This window comes from Aedes aegypti, chromosome 1 (genome assembly GCF_002204515.2).
Source record: "Aedes aegypti strain LVP_AGWG chromosome 1, AaegL5.0 Primary Assembly, whole genome shotgun sequence".
NCBI classification, from domain to species: Eukaryota; Metazoa; Arthropoda; class Insecta; order Diptera; family Culicidae; genus Aedes; species Aedes aegypti.
Window position 1 is genome coordinate 219,860,179 of NC_035107.1, and position 21,397 is coordinate 219,881,575.

A 21,397-nucleotide genomic window follows, 5' to 3' on the forward strand; every position below is an offset into this window, starting at 1 on the left:
GCGGTTGTAGGCTTTTATCCTAAATCGACATTAAGTTACACGTGTAATTCCCTTTACTGATCTTCCCCCTTCTCCACCGACCCCTTCGCCCTTGCCTCCAAGCTATTGTGCGATATCTCTAAGGCTACATGCTTCTTCCTAAAAGGCATGACTTATATGTGCTCTCACGTCATCACCAGGCCCACCGCCGCAGGATACACCTGTGAATCTGCCTCGGAATCTAGTCCACAGGAGCCACTGGAGATCATTAGAGAAGGAACCTAAGAGGAAAAAAACGAGGATTTCCCTCCATTTGCCCTTAGGGCGACGATTTGGTTTGACCTGTACGAACCTGCTTCTGTCACCAGAGAAGATTTAATCTTCAAATTCATAAATATTAACCATGATCCTTAATAGGACATAAATCTGCTCCCGGGGAAGTCTCGGCAACAGGATTCGGAATCCCCTTGCAACCCTTTCTGGTTATTCTTTTATGTCGCCTTGGAGATAGGATAAAAAATCCTCACTGTGATTATTATAAATCTAATTTCGGCGACGGGTTGTTGCCAAGCCACAAACCCACTTTGCGTGCCACTTAATATTTATTTACTCTTACAAAAACAGAGTGGTAAAGTAAGGTGCCATTGGTGACCACTGAGGCCTCCTGTTTTACCTACTCGAAGGCAATAACAAGCTCCCCGAAACGGAGATTTCTTTTCGGGTTGATGATTTATGATTATGGCGCGGGTCTTGGTTCTTCGCCGAAGAGTGCCGCCCGAGTTGGGAAAACATGTTTGGCGGCGCTGACGTCCGACGTGGGTTTTTGATTTATCGTTTTTCAAGTGAAGCTGTGGAAATTATGATGTGCTTTTAAACTGGGTTTTGATTTAGCTAATGGAGCCATTATGGTTGGGGAGGGTTGCTGCTAGGGATGGTGAGAAAACTTTGTTAAGAAACTTGGGAAAATTCTCGAATATTTATTGTTTTCTCTGATCGATAAGATTCAGATGACAGATTTCGGATAAATTTCTAATAGAAGCATGAAAATCAACAGACAAGTACCAAAATCTTCTTTGAAATATCTTCGAATAAATATAGAATTCTCCCAAATTTTCAAAGTAAAAGAAATAACCGCCCAAAAGTTTATAATGATTCTCTTTAGAGGCTGAAAAATATCGTGATTGAAGCTTCAATTTTTTGCTCAAAATCCTCTCAGGATAATGGTTTAGAATCCTCTATTAATTTTCTCAGAATTCCCTTAAAATTCTGTTCATAATGCTCAACTACTAATTTCAACAGAATTTGGTTTGCTATTCTCCCAGGATTTAACTCATGACTATGCTCGAAATCTTTTCAAGACTTGGCTTACAATTTTCTCCCGATTCTTGGTCAGAATCCTCGCAGTATTCTGTTCCAGTCATCTCAAGGTTCTCATTCAGAATCTAAGAATTCTAAGGATTCTTGTTCAGACTCATCATAGTTCTGAATCCTTGCTAGATTCTTCTTCAGAATCCTCTCAAGATTGTGCTTCAGAATCCCGTCAGGATTCTGCTTCAGTGTCCTCTCAGGATTCCGCTTCAGAATCCGCTCAGGATTCTCTTCAGAATCCTCTCAAGAATCTGCATCAGAATCCTCTCCAGAATCTGCGTCAAAATCTTCTCAGGATTCTGCTTCAGAATTCTCTCAGGATTTAGTTTCAGGATTCTCTCAGGAACCTCCCAAGAATCTGCGTCAGAATCCTCTCTTGATTCTTCTTCAGAATCCTCTTAGGATTCTGCTTCAGAATCCTCTTAGGATTCTGCTTCAGAATCCTCTTAGGATTCTGCTTCAGAATCCTCTCAGGGTTCTGCTTCAGAATCCTCTAAGGATTCTGCTTCAGAATCCTCTAAGGATTCTGCTTCAGAATCCTCTAAGGATTCTTCTTCAGAACCCTCTCAGGATTCTGCTTCAGAATCCTCCAGGAATCTTCCCAGGTTTCTGCTTCAGAATCCTCTCAGGATTCTGCTTCAGAATCCTCTCAAGAATCTGCATCAGAATACTCTCCAGAATCTGCATCAGAACACTCTCAAGAATCTGCGTCAAAACCGTCTCAGGATTTTTCTTGTCAACCCTCTCAGGATTCTTCTTCAGAATCCACTCAGGATTCTGCTGCAGAATCCTCTCAGGATTCTACTTCAGAATTCTCTCAGGGTTCTGCATCAAAATCGTCTCAGGATGCTTCTTCACAACCCTCTCAGGATTCTGCTTCAGAATTCTCTCAGGATTCCGCTTCAGAATCCTCTCAGGATTCCGCTTCAGAATCCTCTCAGGATTCTGTTTCAGAATCCTCTCAAAATTCCGCTTCAGAATCCTCTCAGGATGCTGCTTCAGAAAAATCTGCGTCAGAACCCTCTCAGGATTCTGCTTCAGAACCCTCTCAGGATCTGCTTAAGAGTCTTCTCAAGTATCTACTGAGGATTCTTCTTCACAACCTTGTCAGGATTTTTCTCCAGAATACTTACAGGATTCTGTTTCAGAATTTTCTCATGGTTCTGCTTCAGAATCCTCTCAAGATTCTGCTTCAGTATCCTCTCAGGATTCTGCTTCAGAATCCTATCAGTATTCTGCTTCAGTATTCTCTCAATAACCTGCGTCAGAATCCTCTCAGGATTTTGCTTCAGAAGAATCTGTGTCAGAACCCTCTCAGGATTCTGCTTCAGAATCATCTGAGGATTCTTTTAAAGAATCCTCTCAGGATCTGCTTAAGAGTCGTCTCAAGTATCTACTAAGGATTCTTCTTCACAACCCTGTCAATATTTTTCTCCTGAATCCTTACAGGATTATGTTTCAGAAACTTCTAGGGGTTCTGTTTCAGAATCCTCTCAAGATTCTGCTTCAGATTCCTCGCAAGAATCTGCATCAGAATACTCTCCAGAATCTGCGTCAAAATCGTCTCTGGATTCTTCTTCACAACCCTCTCAGGATTCTTCTTCAGAATCCTCCCAGAAATCTGCTTCAAAATCCTCTCAGAATTCCTTTTCAGAATCCTCTAAGGATTTTGCTTCAGAATCCTCTCAGGATTCTGCTTCAGAGTCCTCTCAGGGTTCTGCTTCAGAATCTTCTGAGGATTCTTCTTCAGAATCCTCTCAGGACTCTACTTCAGAATCCTTCAGAATCCTCGGGATTTTGCTTCTGAATCCTCTCATGATTGTGCTTCAAAATTCTTTCAGGATTGTGTTTCAGAATTCTCTCACTGTTTTGTTTCAGAATCCTCTCAGGATTTTTCTTAAGAATTATTTTAAAATTGTGCTTCAAAATCCTTTCATAATTTTGCTTCAGAATCCTCTCATAATTTTGCTTTAGAATCCTCTCAGGATTTTGCTTCAGAATCACCTCAGGATCCTGCTTTAGATTCCTATCAGAATTCTTCTTCAGAATCCTCTCAGGACTCTGCTTCAGAATCCTCTCAGGATTCTGCTTCAGAATCTTTTCAGGATTCTGCTTCAGAATCTCCTTCAAGATTCTGCTTCAGAATTATCTCAGGTTCGGAATCCTCTCAGGCTTCTGGTTCAGAATCGTATCAGGATTCTGCTTTAAAAAGTATTCTGCTCCGAAGTCCTCTCAGAATTCTGTTCCAAAATCCTTTTAGGAATCTGCTTCACAATCTTTTCGGGGTTCTGCTTCAGAATCCTCTCGGGTTTTTGCTTCAGAATTTTCTCGGGATTCTGCTTCAGGATTCTTTCAGAATTCTGCCTTAGTATCCTTTCAGGAATCTGCTTCAGAATGCTCTAGGGATTCTTCTTCAGAATCCCCTCGGGATGCTGCTTCAGAATCCTCTCGGAATTTTGCTTTAAATTCTCTCGGGATTTTGCTTCAGAATCCTCTCGGGATTTTGCTTCAGAATCTTCTCAGGATTCTGCCTCAGAATGCTTTCGAGATTCTGATTCAGAATCCTCTCAGGATTCTGGTTTAGAATCCTCGCGATCTGCTTCAGAATCTTTTCGGAATTCTGCTTCAGAATCCTCTCGGGATTCTGTTTCAGAATCCTCTCAGGATTCTGCTTAAGATTCCTATCAGAATTCTTCTTCAGAATCGTCTCGGGATTCTGCTTCAGAGTCTTCTCAGGATTCTGTTTCAGAATCTTCTCGGGATTCTGCTTCAGAATCCTCTCGGGACTTTGGTTCAGAATCCTACTTCAGAATTACCTCAGGATTCTGCTTGAGAATTCTCTTAGGATTTGTTTTAGGTTGGTTGGTTTGACTTTATTAACGAGATTTTTAGCCCTGGGCTAGTTCATCTCGGGACCAACGGCTTTACTTCCCTTCCGAAGGAAGTCGTCACTATAACTTTTTACGTCATAAGTGACTATGTCGGGGATGGGATTCGATCCCAGGTTCTCGGTGTGAGAGGCGAGTGTTCTAACCACTACACCAGGTCCGTCCAGGATCCTTCTTGACAGATGCTTGAAAATCTATTTGACAAAAACATAAAAGTTTCCTTAAAAGACTTCTTGACAAAAGCTTGAACGGCTGTTCGATAGTATTTCAGAATAACTTTCGACGGAAACTCAAAAGGATTCTCAACATAAGCTCGAAATGCTTCTCGACGGAATTGCTTCTTATTAGCTTATTAGCGGAAACTTTTCTACAAAAGCTTTGTAGACGCTTGACAATCTTCTCAAAACGGGTCTGAAAAGTTCTTCAGCAGTGAATTGGGGAATTTTATTGTGACAGATTGTAAAGCCTTCTAGTCTAATTAAAATTATTTGAAATGCTTCTGTATGCAGCTTCCATAGTTGCTCCCAAAGCTTTTGGAGAAATGAAATGTTTCATTTAACAATTTCAGAGCTACGGAGTTGAAGTTTTTATCGATTTTTTGTTCACCAAAGCTCGATTTATAAGGTACTCGATTGATGTTTAAAGGCTTCTCATCAGGAATCTAAACTGGTACCAAAGCTACAAAATAAAATTAAAAAAAATCATGCAGGAAAAAATCGATTTAAGATAGAAATACTTGTATCTAAAACTGGTAAAGCTTCCAACTGGAAGAACTCCAAAATTAAACTAGAAAAGTTTCAACTGAAGCTACAAAAGCTTCCAATCGAAGCTCGAAAAGCTTCCAGCTGAAGATTGAAAAGCTACTATCTAAAGCTTGGAAAGGTTCCAACTGAAGATTTGCATGCTTCCTACTAAACATTAAAAAAAAAACATTGAAAAGCTTACCACTGAAATAAACTATGCCATGCCGTAAAAGCTTTCAAATGATGATGAAAATACTTGCAACTAAAACTGGTGAAGCTTCCAACTGTAAGAGTTCCAAATGAAGCTAGGAAATCTTTCAATTGGTTCTTGAAAAGCTTCCAGTTGAAGATTGAGAAGCTCTCAGTTGAAGATTGCCAAGCTTCCAGTTGAAGATTGAAAAGCTTACAGTTGAAGATTAAAAAGCTTCCATTTGAATCCAGTTGTCGATTGAAAAGCTTGCAACTGGAGCTTGAAAAGCTTCCAACAGAAGCTTGAAAAGCTTCCAACTGAAGCTTAAGAAGCTTACTAAAGTTTAAATATTTCCAGTTGAAGCTTGACATGCTTCCAACAAAAGATTTAAAGCTGAATAGTAAAAGATGCAAAGCTGGAAAAAATATCATAATTGGAATTCAAACAAATTGTATAGTCTCACTTTTGTCAAAAGCTGATCATAATCCAATTCCAAACTATAGTTACTCTCAGCATCAATTTTTTTCCACGAAAAATCCTCCCATTTCATCAAACTTAAGCTCGGCTTCATTCCGCCATAGCTGCCGACGATCATCGCTTCAAGCTAAACCCTTCAATTAAGTCCACCTGTCAACCGTTGGAGCACTCTCCGCATTTTAAAATCCCAATCCTGGCTTTTCACTTCGGCTTCGTCCTGAACAGCTTTCAATTAACCAAATCTGATGCCGTCAAAAAATTAATGATAATAATCAATTATCGCACAACAACGCAGCAACTCACCGTTGGGTAAAGGATTTCGCCGCCAACCCCCCGCCATGGTCGGAGTTAATTAAAATTAACTCCCCGGAATCGAATCATGTTAAATAATCATCACCATCATCATAATAATCCACGCAGCCGACCAACAGATGGCTCTGGTGCGTGAAGTGTTTCAAAAATTTTAGGAATTTTCATTTCGCTTATTTATATTTGCCGTGCGCGCGCCGTCATCCGCCAGGATAATGACGATAAATTTCAATAAATTATATTAATTGAACGATAATAAATAGACCGTGAGCAAATGATTAAGCTCTCCCGGCCGCTAACCCAGTGTATAGTGGCGAGGCGCTGACTGCTGCCATCTGGTGTTAAAAATTTCCGCCTAACGCCTCGATGTAGGCTACTTGAATGGCGACACAAACGAACGGAAGTCGCCTGTCAAACAAAGCAGCAAGCAGCTTTGAGTTGACGGCGAGTTGCTTATTTATGAACCATTCGATGGAGAATCGAGAGTACCGTTGACAGACGACAGTCGATGTCGAGCTGGATGAATGGACTCTTGGGGATGACCACCTCCCCTCTCTTTCGGTAGGACTTCGTCGTCGTCGTCGTCGTCTGGAAGAAGGAACCGGAAGTCCAAAGGAAAGTTTCTCGACTGTATGGACAGTATGGAATAGGGGTTAGAGGTGAGGTCGATCTTCGCCACTATTCATGGCGCTCACTGAACGGAAAGTGAAATCGACCTCCGGGAAATGAAACGGAGCGCCCATTTATCTTCATTTCCAGTGAATGGGCGGTTGGGGAAGAAGTGGATGAGATGGGGGCGAAGACCGTCCTAAAGGCAATGAATGGATGGGATTCGAATGGTGGAAAAGTGATACTTTGTTCTTAAGAAGCTTCTATTAAGAATAGATTCTACAACATTAATTCAAAATTTAATATGAAAAATTTTATTCACTCGTAAGCTTTAATGTAGTAGGCTTCCCAGCTTCTGTTGTAAGCTCCTTCAGCTTAAGTTGAAAATTGAAAAGCTTTCGTTAAGATTGCTAGTGAGGAAAACATTTTAAAAGATTCTGTTTAGATGCCTTCAGGCTTCTGTCGAGAAATTTCTCAAGCTCATGGCTAGACACATTTCAAGTTTCTGTCAAGAATTATCTAAGCTCTTATCGTGAAACATACATACGAAAAGGATTTTGCTGGGGAGTTTCTGAGCGTCTTCTAAGAAGCTTCCAAGCTTTTGCTGAGAAGCTTCCCAAGCTTCTATTATGAAGCTTCCTGAGCTTCTATTGAAAAGCTTCCCGAGCTTCTGTTGAAAAGATTCCATGCTTCTGTTGCGAAGTTTCCGAGCATCTGCTGCGAAGCTTCCGAGCTTCTGATGGCAATCTTCGAGCTTCTATCGAGAAGCTTCCAATCTTCTGCTGAGAAGCTTCCAGGCTTCTACTGAGAATCTTCCAGCCTTCTGTTGAGAAGCTTCCAGGCTTCTGTTGAGAAGCTTCCAGGCTTCTGCTGAAAAGCTTCCAAGCTTTGCCTGAGAAGCTCCCAAGCTTATGCTGAGAAGCTCCCAAGTTTATGCTGAGAAGCTCCCAAACTTTTTTTGAGAAGCTCCCAAGCTTCTACGGAGAAGCTTCCAAGCTTCTGTTGAGAAGCTTCTACACTTCTGGAGAAAAGCTTTCTTTGCTTATACTGAGGAGTTATCCAAGCTTCTGTTGAGAAGCCTCCAGAGCTTCTGTTGAGAAGCTTCCAAGCTTCTGTTGAGAAGCTTCCAAGCTTCTGTTGAGAAGCTTCCAAGCTTCTGTTGAGAAGCTTCCAAGCTTCTGTTGAGAAGCTTCCAAGCTTCTGTTGAGAAGCTTCCAAGCTTCTATTGAGAAGCTTCCAAGCTTCTGTTGAGAAGCTTCCAAGCTTCCACTGAGAAGCTCCCAAGCTTTGCCTGAGAAGCTCCCAAGCTTCTACTGAGAAGCTCAACAAGCTTCTGCTGAGAAGCTCAACAAGCTTCTGCTGAGAAGCTCAACAAGCTTCTGCTGAGAAGCTCAACAAGCTTCTGCTGAGAAGCTCCAAATCTTCTGCTGAGAAGCTCCCAAGCTACTGCTGAAAAGCTCTCAAGCTTCTGCTGAGAAGCTCCCAAGCTTCTGCTGAGAAGCTCCCAAGCTTCTGCTGAGAAGCTCCCAAGCTTCTGCTGAGAAGCTCCCAAGCTTCTGCTGAGAAGCTCCCAAGCTTCTGCTGAGAAGCTCCCAAGCTTCTACTGAGAAGCTTCTAAACTTCTGCAGAAGTTTAGCTTATACTGAGGAGCTATCCAAGCTTCTGTTGAGAAGCTTCCAGAGCTTCTGTTGAGAAGCTTCCAAGCTTCTGTTGAGAAGCTTCCAAGCTTCTGTTGAGAAGCTTCCCGAGTTTCTGTTCAGTTCGGGAAGCTTCTAGTTTCTGTTGAGAAGCATCACGAGCATCTGTTGAGAAGCTTTCCGAGCTTCTGTCCGGATGCTTTCGAACTTCTGCTCAGATGCTTCTGTACTTCCAAACTCCAAGCTTCTGCTGAGAAGCTTCCAAGCTTCTGCTGAGAAGCTTCCAAGCTTCTGCTGAGAAACTTCCGATTTTCTTCTGATAAGCATCCGAGCTTCCACTGAGAAGCTCCATGAGAAGCTTCCAGGCTTCTGCTGAGAAGCTTCCGAGCTTCTGATGAGAAACTTCCAGGCTTCTGCTGAGAAGCTTCCGAGCTTCTGCGGAGAAGCTTCCGAGTTTTTGCTGAGATGCTTCCGAGCTTCTGCTGAGAAGCTATCTAGCCTTGTGCTGAGAAGTTCTCCAAACTTCTGCTTAGAACTTTTCTAAGCTTCTGTTGAGATGCTCTCTATGATTTTGCTGATAATATCTCTATTATTTTGCTGAGAAGCTCTCTTAGATTCTGCTGAGAAGCTTTCTTAGCTTCTGTTGATATGCTCTCTATGCTTTTGCTGAGCTCTTTATGCTTTTGTTCTGAAGCTCTTTATGCTTTTGCTGAGACTCCTTATGATTTGGCTGAGAACCTCTCTATGCTTTCGCTGAGAAACTTTCCAAGCTTCTGCTGAGAAGTGCTTTGAGCTTTTGCTAAGAAGCTCTCTATGATTTTGCTGGAAAACTCTATGCTTTCGCTTAAAATCCCTTTCAACTTTCTGCTGAGCAGTTCTCTAAGCTTCTACTGAGAAGCTCTCTATGCTCCTGTTGGTAAGTTTTTATGCTTCTGTTGCTGAGAATCTCTCTAAGCTTCTTTTGAGAAGCTCTCTAAGCTTCTGCTGAGAAGCTGTCTAAGCTTCTGCAGAGATGCTTACTGTGTAGTTACGTTTCTCTCAATAGTTAGAAGACTTTGACTACACAATGAGTCTTGTTACTTTTCTTCTTTGAGATTGTCAATAATCGATTCTAACGCGTGCGAGTGTTCGTACAAAGGAGTAGATATGATAATGACAACGATATTAGAGCGCAGAACATTAACAGGTGTAATCACTTTCGTCTAGATTGTAATGGTTGTAATTCTGTTAGAGTGAAAATGAATAGAGTCGAACGGTACACCTTCGGTCAACGATTCAAATGTAGCGAGATTGATAACGGAAAGTAAGTCGATCCCAAATAATGTTTAAATCCAAAAATGCTGCAGTAATGATATTTAATAATAATTCATTCACTTAGTTTACTCAAACTTTATATTTTACAAATTAGGTGTCCAACTTTCAGATCTGCCTATTATATAAGACTTGCTTCTATTTCTTCTTGGAATTATGTCCTCACTGGGACAGAGCCTGCTTCCCAGCTTAGTGTTCTTATGAGCACTTCCACAGTTATTAACTGAGAGCTTTCTTGGCCAAAGTTGCCATCTTCGAATTCGTATATCGTGTGGCAGGTACGATGATACTCTATGACCTGGGAAGTCAAGGAAATTTCCATTGCGAAAAAATCCTGGACCGACTGGGAATTGAACTTAGACACCTTCAGCATGGTTGTGCGTTGTAGCCGCGGGATCTAAGCACTCGGCCTAAGAAGGCCCCATAAGACTTGCTTATATAAGCGATTATATGTCACATGTTCAAATAAAGAAGCAGAACTCTAGTTCATCCCCTATAAATCAATTCACTTAAATAGCATTTAATTTCTTAAATCTTTAATATATTTTTTTTCTCATAAAGTAAAGTGAAAATATAACTTTATTTATTTGATTAAATATTCTACAAACCTATAGTTTACTCAAGATTAATTGGTCAAATCATGCTAATGGGAATATTTCTACAATCTATGCAGTTCAAAAAAGTTAATGAATCTTTTTAAATGTTTATAAATGTACTCCAACAACATTATATATTAATTCCCCCATCACAGTTTACTACCGAAAACCCATCCAAACAGGATGACATCACTTAAGTACTCATTTTAACGCAAAAACCGATACCAGCGACCATTCGTACACCGATTGACACTTTTCCCGCTCCTGATTTCCCTAATTAACTTACCCGAACGCTTTGATCCCCGGTTCCGATTGATCCACTCCGGGGTAAAAAATCAAATTCATCGCTGAGCTTAATCTTTAATGTTTTTATGAGTCCACCCTTCTCTCCTGCTCCATTCCGCTCCCGCATCGAATCGACCAATTAAAATCATTAAAGGCAATTAAAAATGGATCATTTATAACTTCTCCTCCGTTGGGTCCATCGCGAGCAGCGCTCGTCGTCGTAAAATTAAATGAATATAAAATCGTAATTTGTAGGCAAAACAAAGTATAAATCCCGGGGCCTGAATCTCGGCTCAATTCCCCCCTCAGTGTTCACACTTTTGGTGGATCGTCGCCGGCCAAATATTTCCTCATGTGGAAAACCGATACCCGTTTGTCCGTTCGTACGTCGTCGTCGTCGTCATAAAATCCACTCAACCGGGCGCGAAAAAAAATGTATCCGAACCGATTTTCATCCCATTTATTATGCCGTTTGCTCTGTTCAAATTTCGGAATCGGATTACCTTCCCGGTTCGGACCGAAGTCCGGTTGAGCGATTAAAAAAGAAACATTTACGTTTGCTGAATAATTCGCACATTTTAATCAATTATTGACCGTTGTTCGTATGTGTTTTCTCTTCCGTACAGCCAAACCATCGCGGGTGGTCCACATCCGGAACATCCCGAACGAATCGAGCGAGGTGGACGTCATGCACCTGGGAGTCCCATTCGGACGCGTTACCAACGTCCTGGTCCTCAAGGGCAAGAACCAAGCCTTCCTGGAGATGGCCGACGAAACTGCCGCCACTAGTATGGTCACCATGTTCACCGCCACGCCCCCAATCGTACGCGGCCGGACAGTCTACGTGCAGTTCAGCAACCACCGGGAGCTGAAGACCGACCAGAACCATACGGCCACCGTAAGTTGTTCAGCTATTGGTTCAGACAGGCCTTACGAACTCTTTCCTTTTCTCTCTTCTTCCCCAGAACGTCACCCTGCAAACTCAGGACCTCACGCAGTCCCCGACGGGATCGCCACTGCCACTGGCACTCGACCATGCCAACACCAACTCGAACCCCGGAACCGGAACGGTCGGCGGGACCCTGGGCGGTGCCACGACCCAGGGCGGACCCAACACCGTGCTGCGGGTCATCGTCGAGTCGCTACTGTACCCGGTCTCGCTGGACATCCTGTACCAGATTTTCCAACGGTTCGGCAAGGTGCTCAAGATTGTCACCTTCACCAAGAACAACTCGTTCCAGGTGAGTTCCACTGAAAATGTTTGCGGACATGTTACCGAACTTTTAACATTTGTAGTGATTTGTTCAAAGGTTTAAATTATTATACAAACTCAAGGTTTACGTAAGATATACGAAGTGTGTAAATTTACAGAAACTGAGAATTGCTCGTAAAAGCATCTGGATATACATGAATACTAGTTTAAAGTTCATTCTTTTTAAGCTTCTTCACTTCTAAGCTTCTGCTGAGAAGCTTTCAAGCTTTTCTGGAGAAGATTCCAAACTTCTGCTTCCAAGCTTCCAAGCTTCTGCTGAGAAACTTCCAAGCTTATGCTGAGAAGCTTCCAAGCTTCTGCTGAGAAGCTCCTAAGCTTCTGCTGAGAAGCTTCCTAGCTTCTGCTGAGATATTTCCAAGTTTCTTCGACGAAGCTTCCAAGCTTCTGCTGAGAAGCTTCCAAGCTTCTGCTAAGAAGCTTATGCTGAGAAACTTCCAAGTTTCTGCTGAGAAGCTTTCAAGCTTCTGCTGAGAAGCTTCCTAGCTTCTGCTGAGAAGTTTCCTAGCTTCTGCTGAGAAGCTTCCTAGCTTCTTCGACGAAGCTTCCAAGCTTCTTCTGTGAAACTTCTAAGCTTCTTCTGTGAAGCTGTTAAGCTTTTTCTGAGAAGTTTCCAAACTTATTCTGAAAAACTTACAGGCTTCTGCAGGCAAGCTACCAAACTTATGCAGAGATACTCCCAAATCCTGATGGATTTTTATCCGGAATTCTGAGTGGATATTGATCAGAGTCCTGAAGAGATCCAGAATCCAGAGACAAAAATTCTAAACCAGAATTCTAGATAGGGCCAAAACCAGATTCTTGGTAGTATTCTGAACAAGAATTCTGAAAGTTTTCGGTACAAAAATGCTGAGACGATTCAAAGGATATTGTTCAGAAAATCCTCTTTGGATTTCTGTGTAATATCTTTCTAGAAGTCCCAGAAGTTTGCAGGTATTCCCCGTTAATTCTTCATGTCTACTTCCGAAAGTTTCCAAGATATCCTCCAGATGCATCCAATTTTTCTTCCAAAAATCTCCAAGTCTTTTCCCTGATGTCTACAAGACATTTCCCAGAAGCCTTCTCTCCCATATCTCATTCTGGACCTCTCTCAGAAGTTTCTTCTTGATTTTTCTTGAAATTTACCTCCGAGCTTCCCTCAAAAATCTTTTCTGGATAATTTTCTGGTCCCTGCTGGATTTCTCTTAGAAGTCTCTTCTTGACCTTTCTCAAAAGTCTCTTCTGGATTTCTTTCAGAATTCTTATCTGGCCTTCTCTCATAATTCATATCTGAACTTCTCTAGGATGCCTTTTCTGGACTGCAGAACTTTCCTCATAAGTTTCCTCTGGACTTCTCTCATAAACTTCGACTGGCCTTTTTTCATATATTTTTGGACTTCCCTTAGTTTTCTTTGCTTGGTCTTTTTTATACGCGTATTTTTTGAATTCCTTTCATAAGTCGCTTCTGGAATGCTCTTAAAAGTGTCTTCTGGACTTCTCTCGGAAGTATATGCTGGATTTCTCTCGGAAATCTTTTCTGCAATTCTCTCAAAAATCTGCTCTTGATTACTCTCAGAAATATCCCATGAACTACTTGCAGACTTCTAGATGTTTGTTATATTAGTCTCCTGGATTCAGTAATTTTTTCTGGATTTCTCACGGAAGTCTGCTTTGGACTTCTACAAACATTCTCTTTCAATTATTTTTCAGATGTTTCTAATTGACTTCTCGCAGAAGTGTGTTATGGACTTTTTTCAAAACTCTCTTCGGGACCCCTTTCGGAAAAACTTATTTCTCTTAAAAGTCTCTTGTGGACTTCTCACAGACTCTCCTCTGAACTTTTTATTTCTGGGCTTTACTAAGTAATCGCCTTTGGAATTCTCTCAAATGTCAATTCTGGTCTTCTCTCAGAACTGGACTTCTTCCAGATGTCTCTACTAGATTTCTCTAAGAAGGCTCCAGGACTTCTTTCAGAAGTCTCCCGGACTTCTTCCAAAAGTTTTCCGGACTTCTTCCAAAAGTCTCCCGGACTTCTCCCAGAAGTCTCCCGGATTTGTCTCTCAGACTTCTTCTAAAAGTCTCCCATATTTCTCCCAGAAGTCTCCCGGAATTCTACCAGAAGTCTTCCGGACTTCTTCCAAAAGTCTTCCGGACTTTTCCCAAAAGTCTCCTGAATTTCTCCCAGAAGTTTCCCAGATTTGTCCCAGAAGTCTCTCAGACTTCTCTTAAAAGTCTCTCAGACTTCTGCCAGAAGTCTCCCGGAATTCTTCCAGAAGTCTTCCGGATTTTTCCCAAAAGTCTCCTGAATTTCTCCCAGAAGTTTCCCAGATTTGTCCCAGAAGTCTCTCAGACTTCTCTTTAAAGTCTCTCAGACTTCTGCCAGAAGTCTCCCGGAATTCTTCCAGAAGTCTTCCGGATTTTTCCCAAAAGTCTCCTGGACTTCTCCCAGAAGTCTCCCAGACTTCTTTCAGAAGTCTCCTGGACTTCTCCCAGAAGTCTCCCGGATTTGTCTCACAAGTCTCGCAGACTCCCAGAAGTCTCGTGGAATTCTCCCAGAAGTCTCCTGGACTTCTCCCAGAAGTCTCCTGGACTTCTCCCAGAAGCCTCCTGGACTTCTCCCAGAAGTCTCCTGGACTTCTCCCAGAAGTCTCCTGGACTTCACCCAGAAGTCTCCTGGACTTCACCCAGAAGTCTCCTGGACTTCTCCCAGAAGTCTCCTGGACTTCTCCCAGAAGTCTCCTGGACTTCACCCAGAAGTCTCCTGGACTTCTCCCAGAAGTCTCCTGGACTTCTCCCAGAAGTCTCCTGGACTTCACCCAGAAGTCTCCTGGACTTCACCCAGAAGCCTCCTGGATTTCTCCCAGAAGTCTCCTGGACTTTTCCCAGAAGTATCCCGGATTTTTCCCAGAAGTATCCCGAATTTCCCCTGGAAATTTCCTGGACTTCTCCCAGAATTCTCTTGGACTTCTCCCAGAAGTCTCCTGGACTTCTCCCAGAAGTCTCCCGGATTTCTCCCAGAAGTCACCTGGACTACGTTCATAAGTCTCCTGGACTACGTTCAGAAGTCTCCTGGACTACGTTCAGAAGTCTCCTGGAATACGTTCAGAAGTCTCCTGGAATACGTTCAGAAGTCTCCTGGACTTCTCCCAGTAGTCTCCTGGACTTCGCCCAGAAGTTTACTGGACTTCTCCCAGAAATCTCCTGGATTTCTCCTTGAAATCTCCTGAACTTCTCCCAGAAGTCTCCTGGACTACGTTGAGAAGTCTCCTGGACTTCTCCCAGAAGCCTCCTGGACTTCTCCCAGAAGCCTCCTGGACTTCTCCCAGAAGTCTCCTGGACTTCTCTCAAAAGTCTCCTGGACTTCTTCCAGAAGTCTCCTGGACTTCTCCCAGAAGTCTCCTGGACTTCTCCCTGAAGTCTCCTGGACTTCTTTAAGAAGTCTCTTAGGCTTCTCCCAGAAGTCTGCTGGACTTCTCTCATAAGTCTGCTGAACTTCTCCCAGAAGTCTCCTAGACCTTTCCCTTGCTTTCAAGCTTCTCACGACTTCTCTCACTTGTTTCTTCTGGATAACTCTCAGAAATCTCTTCTTGACTACTCTCAGAAGCCTCCTGGAATTTTCTCAGAAGCCTCCTGGAATTCTCTCAGAAGTCTCCTGGACTTCTCCTAGAAGTCTGCTTGAATTCTCTCAGAAGTTCTCCAGAAGCCTACTGGACCTCTCCCATAAGTTTCCTGATTTTCAAACTAGTACTTCATCTTTCTCTAACCACTCTCTTCTCTTTCTTCCCCAGGCCCTGATCCAGTACCCGGATGCAGCCACTGCCCAGCTCGCCAAGCAAACCCTGGACGGGCAGAACATCTACAACGGGTGCTGCACGCTGCGCATCGACAACAGCAAGCTCACGTCCCTGAACGTTAAGTACAACAACGACAAATCGCGGGACTACACCAACCCGACGTTGCCGTCCGGTGAACCCGGCAGTGACGTCATCGCTAGTGCCGGTGGCCTGGTGTCGGCCGGCGATTTGCTTCTGCTGGCAGCCGGCCAGCGTCCGCAGCTGGCCCGGGATCGACTAGGTGAGTCCGGTGCTGCTCCAAGCTCTCCCCCCTCGATGTTGTGCTAGATGTTGTCGAAGGCCGGGACAATTACCGTGTAATAGTCAAATTAGACAAATCTCCCTATTTTCTAGTGAACGGCTTAGCAACGCCCGGTGTCATTCCACCGTTTGGTCTAGGTCTGGGAACGCCGGCTCTGGCCAGTGCCTACGGTGGCGCCCTGCCCAACCTGGGTGCATTTGCCCTGGCCTCGAACGGTGCCCTCGGAACGCCCAACCCGTCCGTTCTGCGAGGACTCTCCAACGTACTGCTGGTGTCCAATCTCAACGAGGAGGTAACTATGCATGGTTTCTTTAGTACAACTCTGTTGACTATCTAATCGCTATCTCTTTTTTGACTCATTCTAGTACTACAACTCACTGATCTACTACTACCTACCCACCTACCCACTTATAGCTATCAACCGATAACTCTCCGCCTCTCTGTCTCGCTCTCTCTTGTTGCAGCTCGTCTCTACCTCTACTTCCTCTTAGTCTCTGTGACACCTCTCGAGTCTCGAAACCGATCGAAAGTGACAGTTGCCTTGAGTTTTCAGTTCAGTTACCTGCATCAGAATTGTTTGTGTACTTTCAGTTTTTTTTGTTTCTCTTTTGAGTTGTCTCTCTCTCTCTGTCCCTCTGACTGTCTCGCTGTATCTCCTGTCTACATCCTCTGTCTGTCTCTCTGCCTTTGCTCCCCGGTTACAACTCATTCTAGATTAATCCCTTTGTTCCCGTTGTTGACCAACATCTTTTCGTTATTGCCGTGTCGTAGCGAACCAACAAACCAACCTACCAAGTGGCTACTTTTGTTAAGCCCTTTTACGTTTGCTGACATCTTTCTCCTTCTTCTTGCTGTCTGTCTCTCTCTCGCTCTCTTCTACGACTTTGCCGCTGATCTTGTTGTTACTGCTGTTACCACTATCGTTAGGATTCGCTTTGTTCCCATCTACTTACTTATTTAGAACCACTCTGCTACCTCTGCTGCTTCTCTACTGAACTATCTCGCATTTTTTGTAGGTACCCATCTCTGCGCGCTGTGCAGCCTTTCTCCGGAAATTCCCTAGCCTGCCACCGGAACACAAAAAAGGGCTGCACTGCATATTTGTGTTACACCCTTCTTTTTCCTCCCCCCATCACGTTTCCGCAGCTTTGTTCCGGGCAGTGTGTCATCAGATCTCCGTCCGTTGTTCTAAAGTTACTCTCTCTAGTCCAACTTTAGGAAGGCAAAAAAAAAAACATCTCTATATTCTATTCTCTTGCATCCCAACACATTTTTTTTTTTGCGTCGGCTCAATCCCTACGACGACGGCGGCGGTGATGACTCCTATTTCACCTGTCCTCCCACCTGTTCGAAGGGGATAACACACCCATAAAGAGTCACACCGGTACAGGGGCAGGACAGATGATAGCTAGCAATTTGCTTTCTTGTTGTCCGGGTCCCTTAATTTTCCGCCTGGGAATTTTTATCCGCCCCCTGTCCGGAGCCGCTCGAAAGGACACAAGCTGGCTGGTTCGCATTTTTTTTTTGTCCGCAGAAACTGACTGTGTGACATTGGCGGGAGATCTTTTTGTGAGGATGGTGACGCCGGCGACTACGAGTTGAGGGATTTCCCTCTTAATTACTGACTGCAGCACAAGGCACAGTTTGTCCCTCCGTACCCTGGCAGAGAATGACGACGATCATGGTGGAGCAGGTGATGATGAGAATACCGTTTGATGTCACTTGGCGGCGAATCTTGTTGCAAGGGAAACTTGGTATGCATTTCGATGATTAGTGATTCTTGTGAGTTCCTGAAAATGGAGAAAATTCTACTATTTTTTTCTGTATTGTTGATATGATAATCGATTTTAGTTGCCAAGTAAAAAAATCACAAGAATTTATTCAAAAGTCTAATAGAGTAAGTAAGTCTTCTGTTATGGATGAAGGCCATCGAACTTGTATAAAGACCATTTTAGACTTCCAGACGTAGTTCAGAACGACTTCTAAATAAAGACCAAAAGACTTCTGAACAATGTCTATAATGCTTCTGAACGAAGTCCAGGAGATTTCTGAACGATGTCCAAAAGACTTCGATACAAAGTTCAGAAGACTCCAGAACGAAGTCCAGAAGACTTCTGAATGAAGTCCAGAAGACTTCTGAATGAAGTCCAGAAGACTTTTGAATGAAGTCCAGAAGACTTCTGAATGAAGTCCAAAACGCTTCTGAACGAAGCCCAGAAGACTTTTAAACAAAGTCCAGAAGACTTCTGAACGCAGTCCAGAGGACTTCTGAACAAAATCCAGAAGGCTTCTGAACAACGTCCAGAAGACTTCTAAGCGAAATACAGAATACATCTGAACGAAATACAGAAGACTTCTGAACGAAATCCAAAAAAACTCTGAACGAAGTCCAGAAGACTTCTGAACGAAGTCCAGAAGACTTTTAAACACAGTCCAGAAGACTTATAAACGCAGTCCAGAAGACATCCAAACGCAATCCAGAAGACTTTTGAACGCAGTCCAAAAGACATCTGAACGCAATCCAGAAGACATCCGAACGAAGTCCAGAAGACTTCTGAACGAAGTCCAGAAGACTTCTGAACCATGTCCAAAAGACTTCGATACAATGTTCAGAAGACTCCAGAACGAAGTCCAGAAGACTTTTAAACAAAGTCCAGAAGACTTCTGAACAAAATCCAGAAGGCTTCTGAACAACGTCCAGAAGACTTCTAAGCGAAATACAGAATACATCTGAACGAAATACAGAAGACTTCTGAACGAAATCCAAAAAAAAACTCTGAACGAAGTCCAGAAGACTTCTGAACGAAGTCCAGAAGACTTCTGAACGAAGTCCAGAAGACTTCAAAACGAAGTCCAGAAGACTTTTAAACACAGTCCAGAAGACTTCTAAACGCAGTCCAGAAGACATCCAAACGCAATCCAGAAGACTTCTGAACGCAGTCCAGAAGACATCTGAACGCAATCCAGTAGACATCCGAACGAAGTCCAGAAGACTTCTGAACGAAGTACAGATGACTTCTGAACGCAGTCCGGAAGAGTTCTTAACGAAGTCCAGAAGACTTCTGAAAAAAAAAGTGCAGAAGACTTCTGAACGAAGTCCAGAAGACTTCTGAATGAAGTCCAGAGCACTTCTGAATGAAGTCCCGAACACTTCTGAATGAAGTCCAGAACACTTCTGAATGAAGTCCGGAAGCCTTCTGCACCAAGTCTAGAAGGCTTCTGAACGCAGTCCAGAAGACATCCGAACGAAGTCCAGAAGACTTCTGAACGAAGTCCAGTAGACTTCTGAACGAAGTCCAGTAGACTTCTGAACGAAGTCCAGTAGACTTCTGAACCATGTCCAAAAGACTTCGATACAATGTTCAGAAGACTCCAGAACGAAGTCCAGAAGACTTTTAAACAAAGTCCAGAAGACTTCTGAACGCAGTCTAAAATACTTCTGAACGCTGTCCAGAAGACTTCTCAACTCAGTTCAGAAGACTTCTGAACAAAGTGAAGAGGACTTCTGAACGAAATCCAAAAGACTTCTGAACGAAGTCCAGAAGACATCTGAACGAAATCTAGAAGAATTCTGAACGAAGTCCAGAAGATTTCCGAACGCAATTCATAAGACTTCTGAACATAGTCCAGAAGACTTCTGAACGAAGTCCAGAAGATTTCAGAACGAAGTCCAGAAGACTTCAGAACGATGTCCAGAAGATTTCTGAACGAAATCCAGAAAACTTCTGAACGAAGTCCAGAAGACATCTGAACGAAATCCAGAAGGTTTCCAAACGCAATTTAGAAGACTTCTGAACAAAGTCCAGAATACTTCTGAACGAAGTCCAGAAGACTTCTGAACAAATCCAGAAGACTTCTGAACGAAGTCCAGGAGATTTCCGAACAAAGTATAGAGGACTTCTGAACGAAGTCCAGAAGTCTTTTTAACAAAGTCCAGAAGACTTCAGAACGAAGTCCAGAAGAATTCTAATCGAAGTCCAGAAGACTTCTGTATAAAGTTCATAAGATTTATGAACGAAGTCCAGAGGATTTCTGAACGAAGTCCAGAAAAGTCTTCTGAACAAATTCCAGAAATCTTCTAAACGAAGTCCAGAAGACTTCTGAACGAAGTCCAGTAGACTTCTGAACGAAGTCCAGAAGACTTCTGAACGAAGGCCCGAAGACTTCTGAACGAAGTCCAGAAAACTTCTGAACGAAGTTTTTAAGATTTATGAACGAAGTCCATTGGATTGCTGAACGAAGTCCAGAAGACTTCTGCACGAAGTCCAGAAGACTTCTGAACGAAGTCCAGAAAAGTCTTCTGAACAAATTCCAGAAAACTTCTAAACGAAGTCCAGAAGACTTTCGAACGAAGTCCAGAAGACTGAACAAAGGTCCAGAAAACTCTTCTGTACAAATTTCAGAAAACTTCTGAACGAATTCCAGAAGACTTCTGAACGAAGGACTTTTCCAATAAGTTTTCAATAAATTTCAAAGATTTCTCACGACGTTTCCAAGAAGTAGTGAAAAACTGAATAAAACGAGCTCACCACTTGACCATCAGTTGTTCATCACAGATAAATTTCCTTAAAATTGATTGCCGTAGCATTTGATCTCTTTGATAGTTCTCAACGTGTTTCCAAGGTAACTTTTTCTGGTTGTTGCACTTCAACTCAATTTAGCCTCTCTCCTTAAAGTCCACAGCCCTCAAGAAAAATCGCTCTCCTGTATGCTCCTGTCCTATTTCTTCTTCGCAATAGCGGACCGCACACTGCGCTTAATCTTAATCTTGAACTAAAACTTTTACTCGTCCTACCCTCGCCGGTGGAGTTCCCGAGGCTCTTCTCTGGTGCGACAACTAGACAAGCCACGACGACACAAAAAAATAAATAGATATTAAGACCAAAGAGAAGCTGCGGTCTGTTATTGCGGCATAAATTATCTTTTCTGCATAGTTGTTGCTTCCAAGGACCGCAAAAGGGAGCGAATCGTCCTCGATTTACATAAACGGCTCGGCTTGTCTCCGCGGTATCCTTCTCCTCAAGATACCAGTTTTTTTCTTCTCTCCGGGCGCTGAAGAAAAAAGTTGTTCGGAACGGTTTGGACTGGTCCAGGGAAGGGCTCTCTTCTCTCAGGACCGGGCCATAACTTCGAGTGGGTGAATTACAAAAGTTTTAGCTCCGTTTGGTCCGAAGTATGTGTGTGCGCTGGAGGGAAAATATTAAGAAATAATAAAAAATGAAAACGTGAAAGTCGGTCGGATGGTTGGTCGGTGGAAATTGAGTGGGGACCCGAGAGGCGAACGTAAAAACGCAATCATTTTGATTATTATTATGCACAAAGTATTTTTCGCATTTTTTTTGCCATGCTGCAAAAGTTGGTGGAAAGTGGGAGTTGTGGAAAAGAACCTTAAGAAATTGTTTTCGAGCTGTAAGCTTGAGGTTTTTACATTTCTCTGTGGAAAAAAGGTATTTGCGGTGGTTCTGCTGGTTCAAGGTGATTGAATTGGAATTTGCAATAATCAGGAAGCTCTATGAGTAAAATCGTAAATGGAGTGAAAGCCTGCAAACTCCATTCAACATTTCTTAGAATTTTTTTTGTTTTGGGCACATAATTGTTGAATTGCTTCCTGAGTTTCGTTCTCAGAAACATTCTTAAGTTTCATTTTGAGAAGATTCTTAG

At 42.9% G+C, this 21,397-nt stretch overlaps 1 protein-coding gene across 12 annotated transcripts in view; it reads left to right on the forward strand.

The window, feature by feature from the left end:
* LOC5578520 (polypyrimidine tract-binding protein 2) overlaps positions 1-21,397 on the forward strand; it is a 1,002,030-nt gene that overhangs the window by 885,742 nt on the left and 94,891 nt on the right. For 7 of the 12 annotated variants that reach the window (XM_021857613.1, XM_021857609.1, XM_021857612.1 and 4 more), the window contains 4 exons: positions 11,019-11,290; positions 11,358-11,633; positions 15,430-15,715; positions 15,799-16,028. In XM_021857613.1, coding sequence (XP_021713305.1) covers positions 11,019-11,290; positions 11,358-11,633; positions 15,430-15,715; positions 15,799-16,028 — 1,064 coding nt within the window. The remainder of the gene's footprint in view (positions 1-11,018; positions 11,291-11,357; positions 11,634-15,429; positions 15,716-15,798; positions 16,029-21,397) is intronic. The other 5 variants (XM_021857615.1, XM_021857611.1, XM_021857618.1 and 2 more) reach the window with 2 other exon arrangements.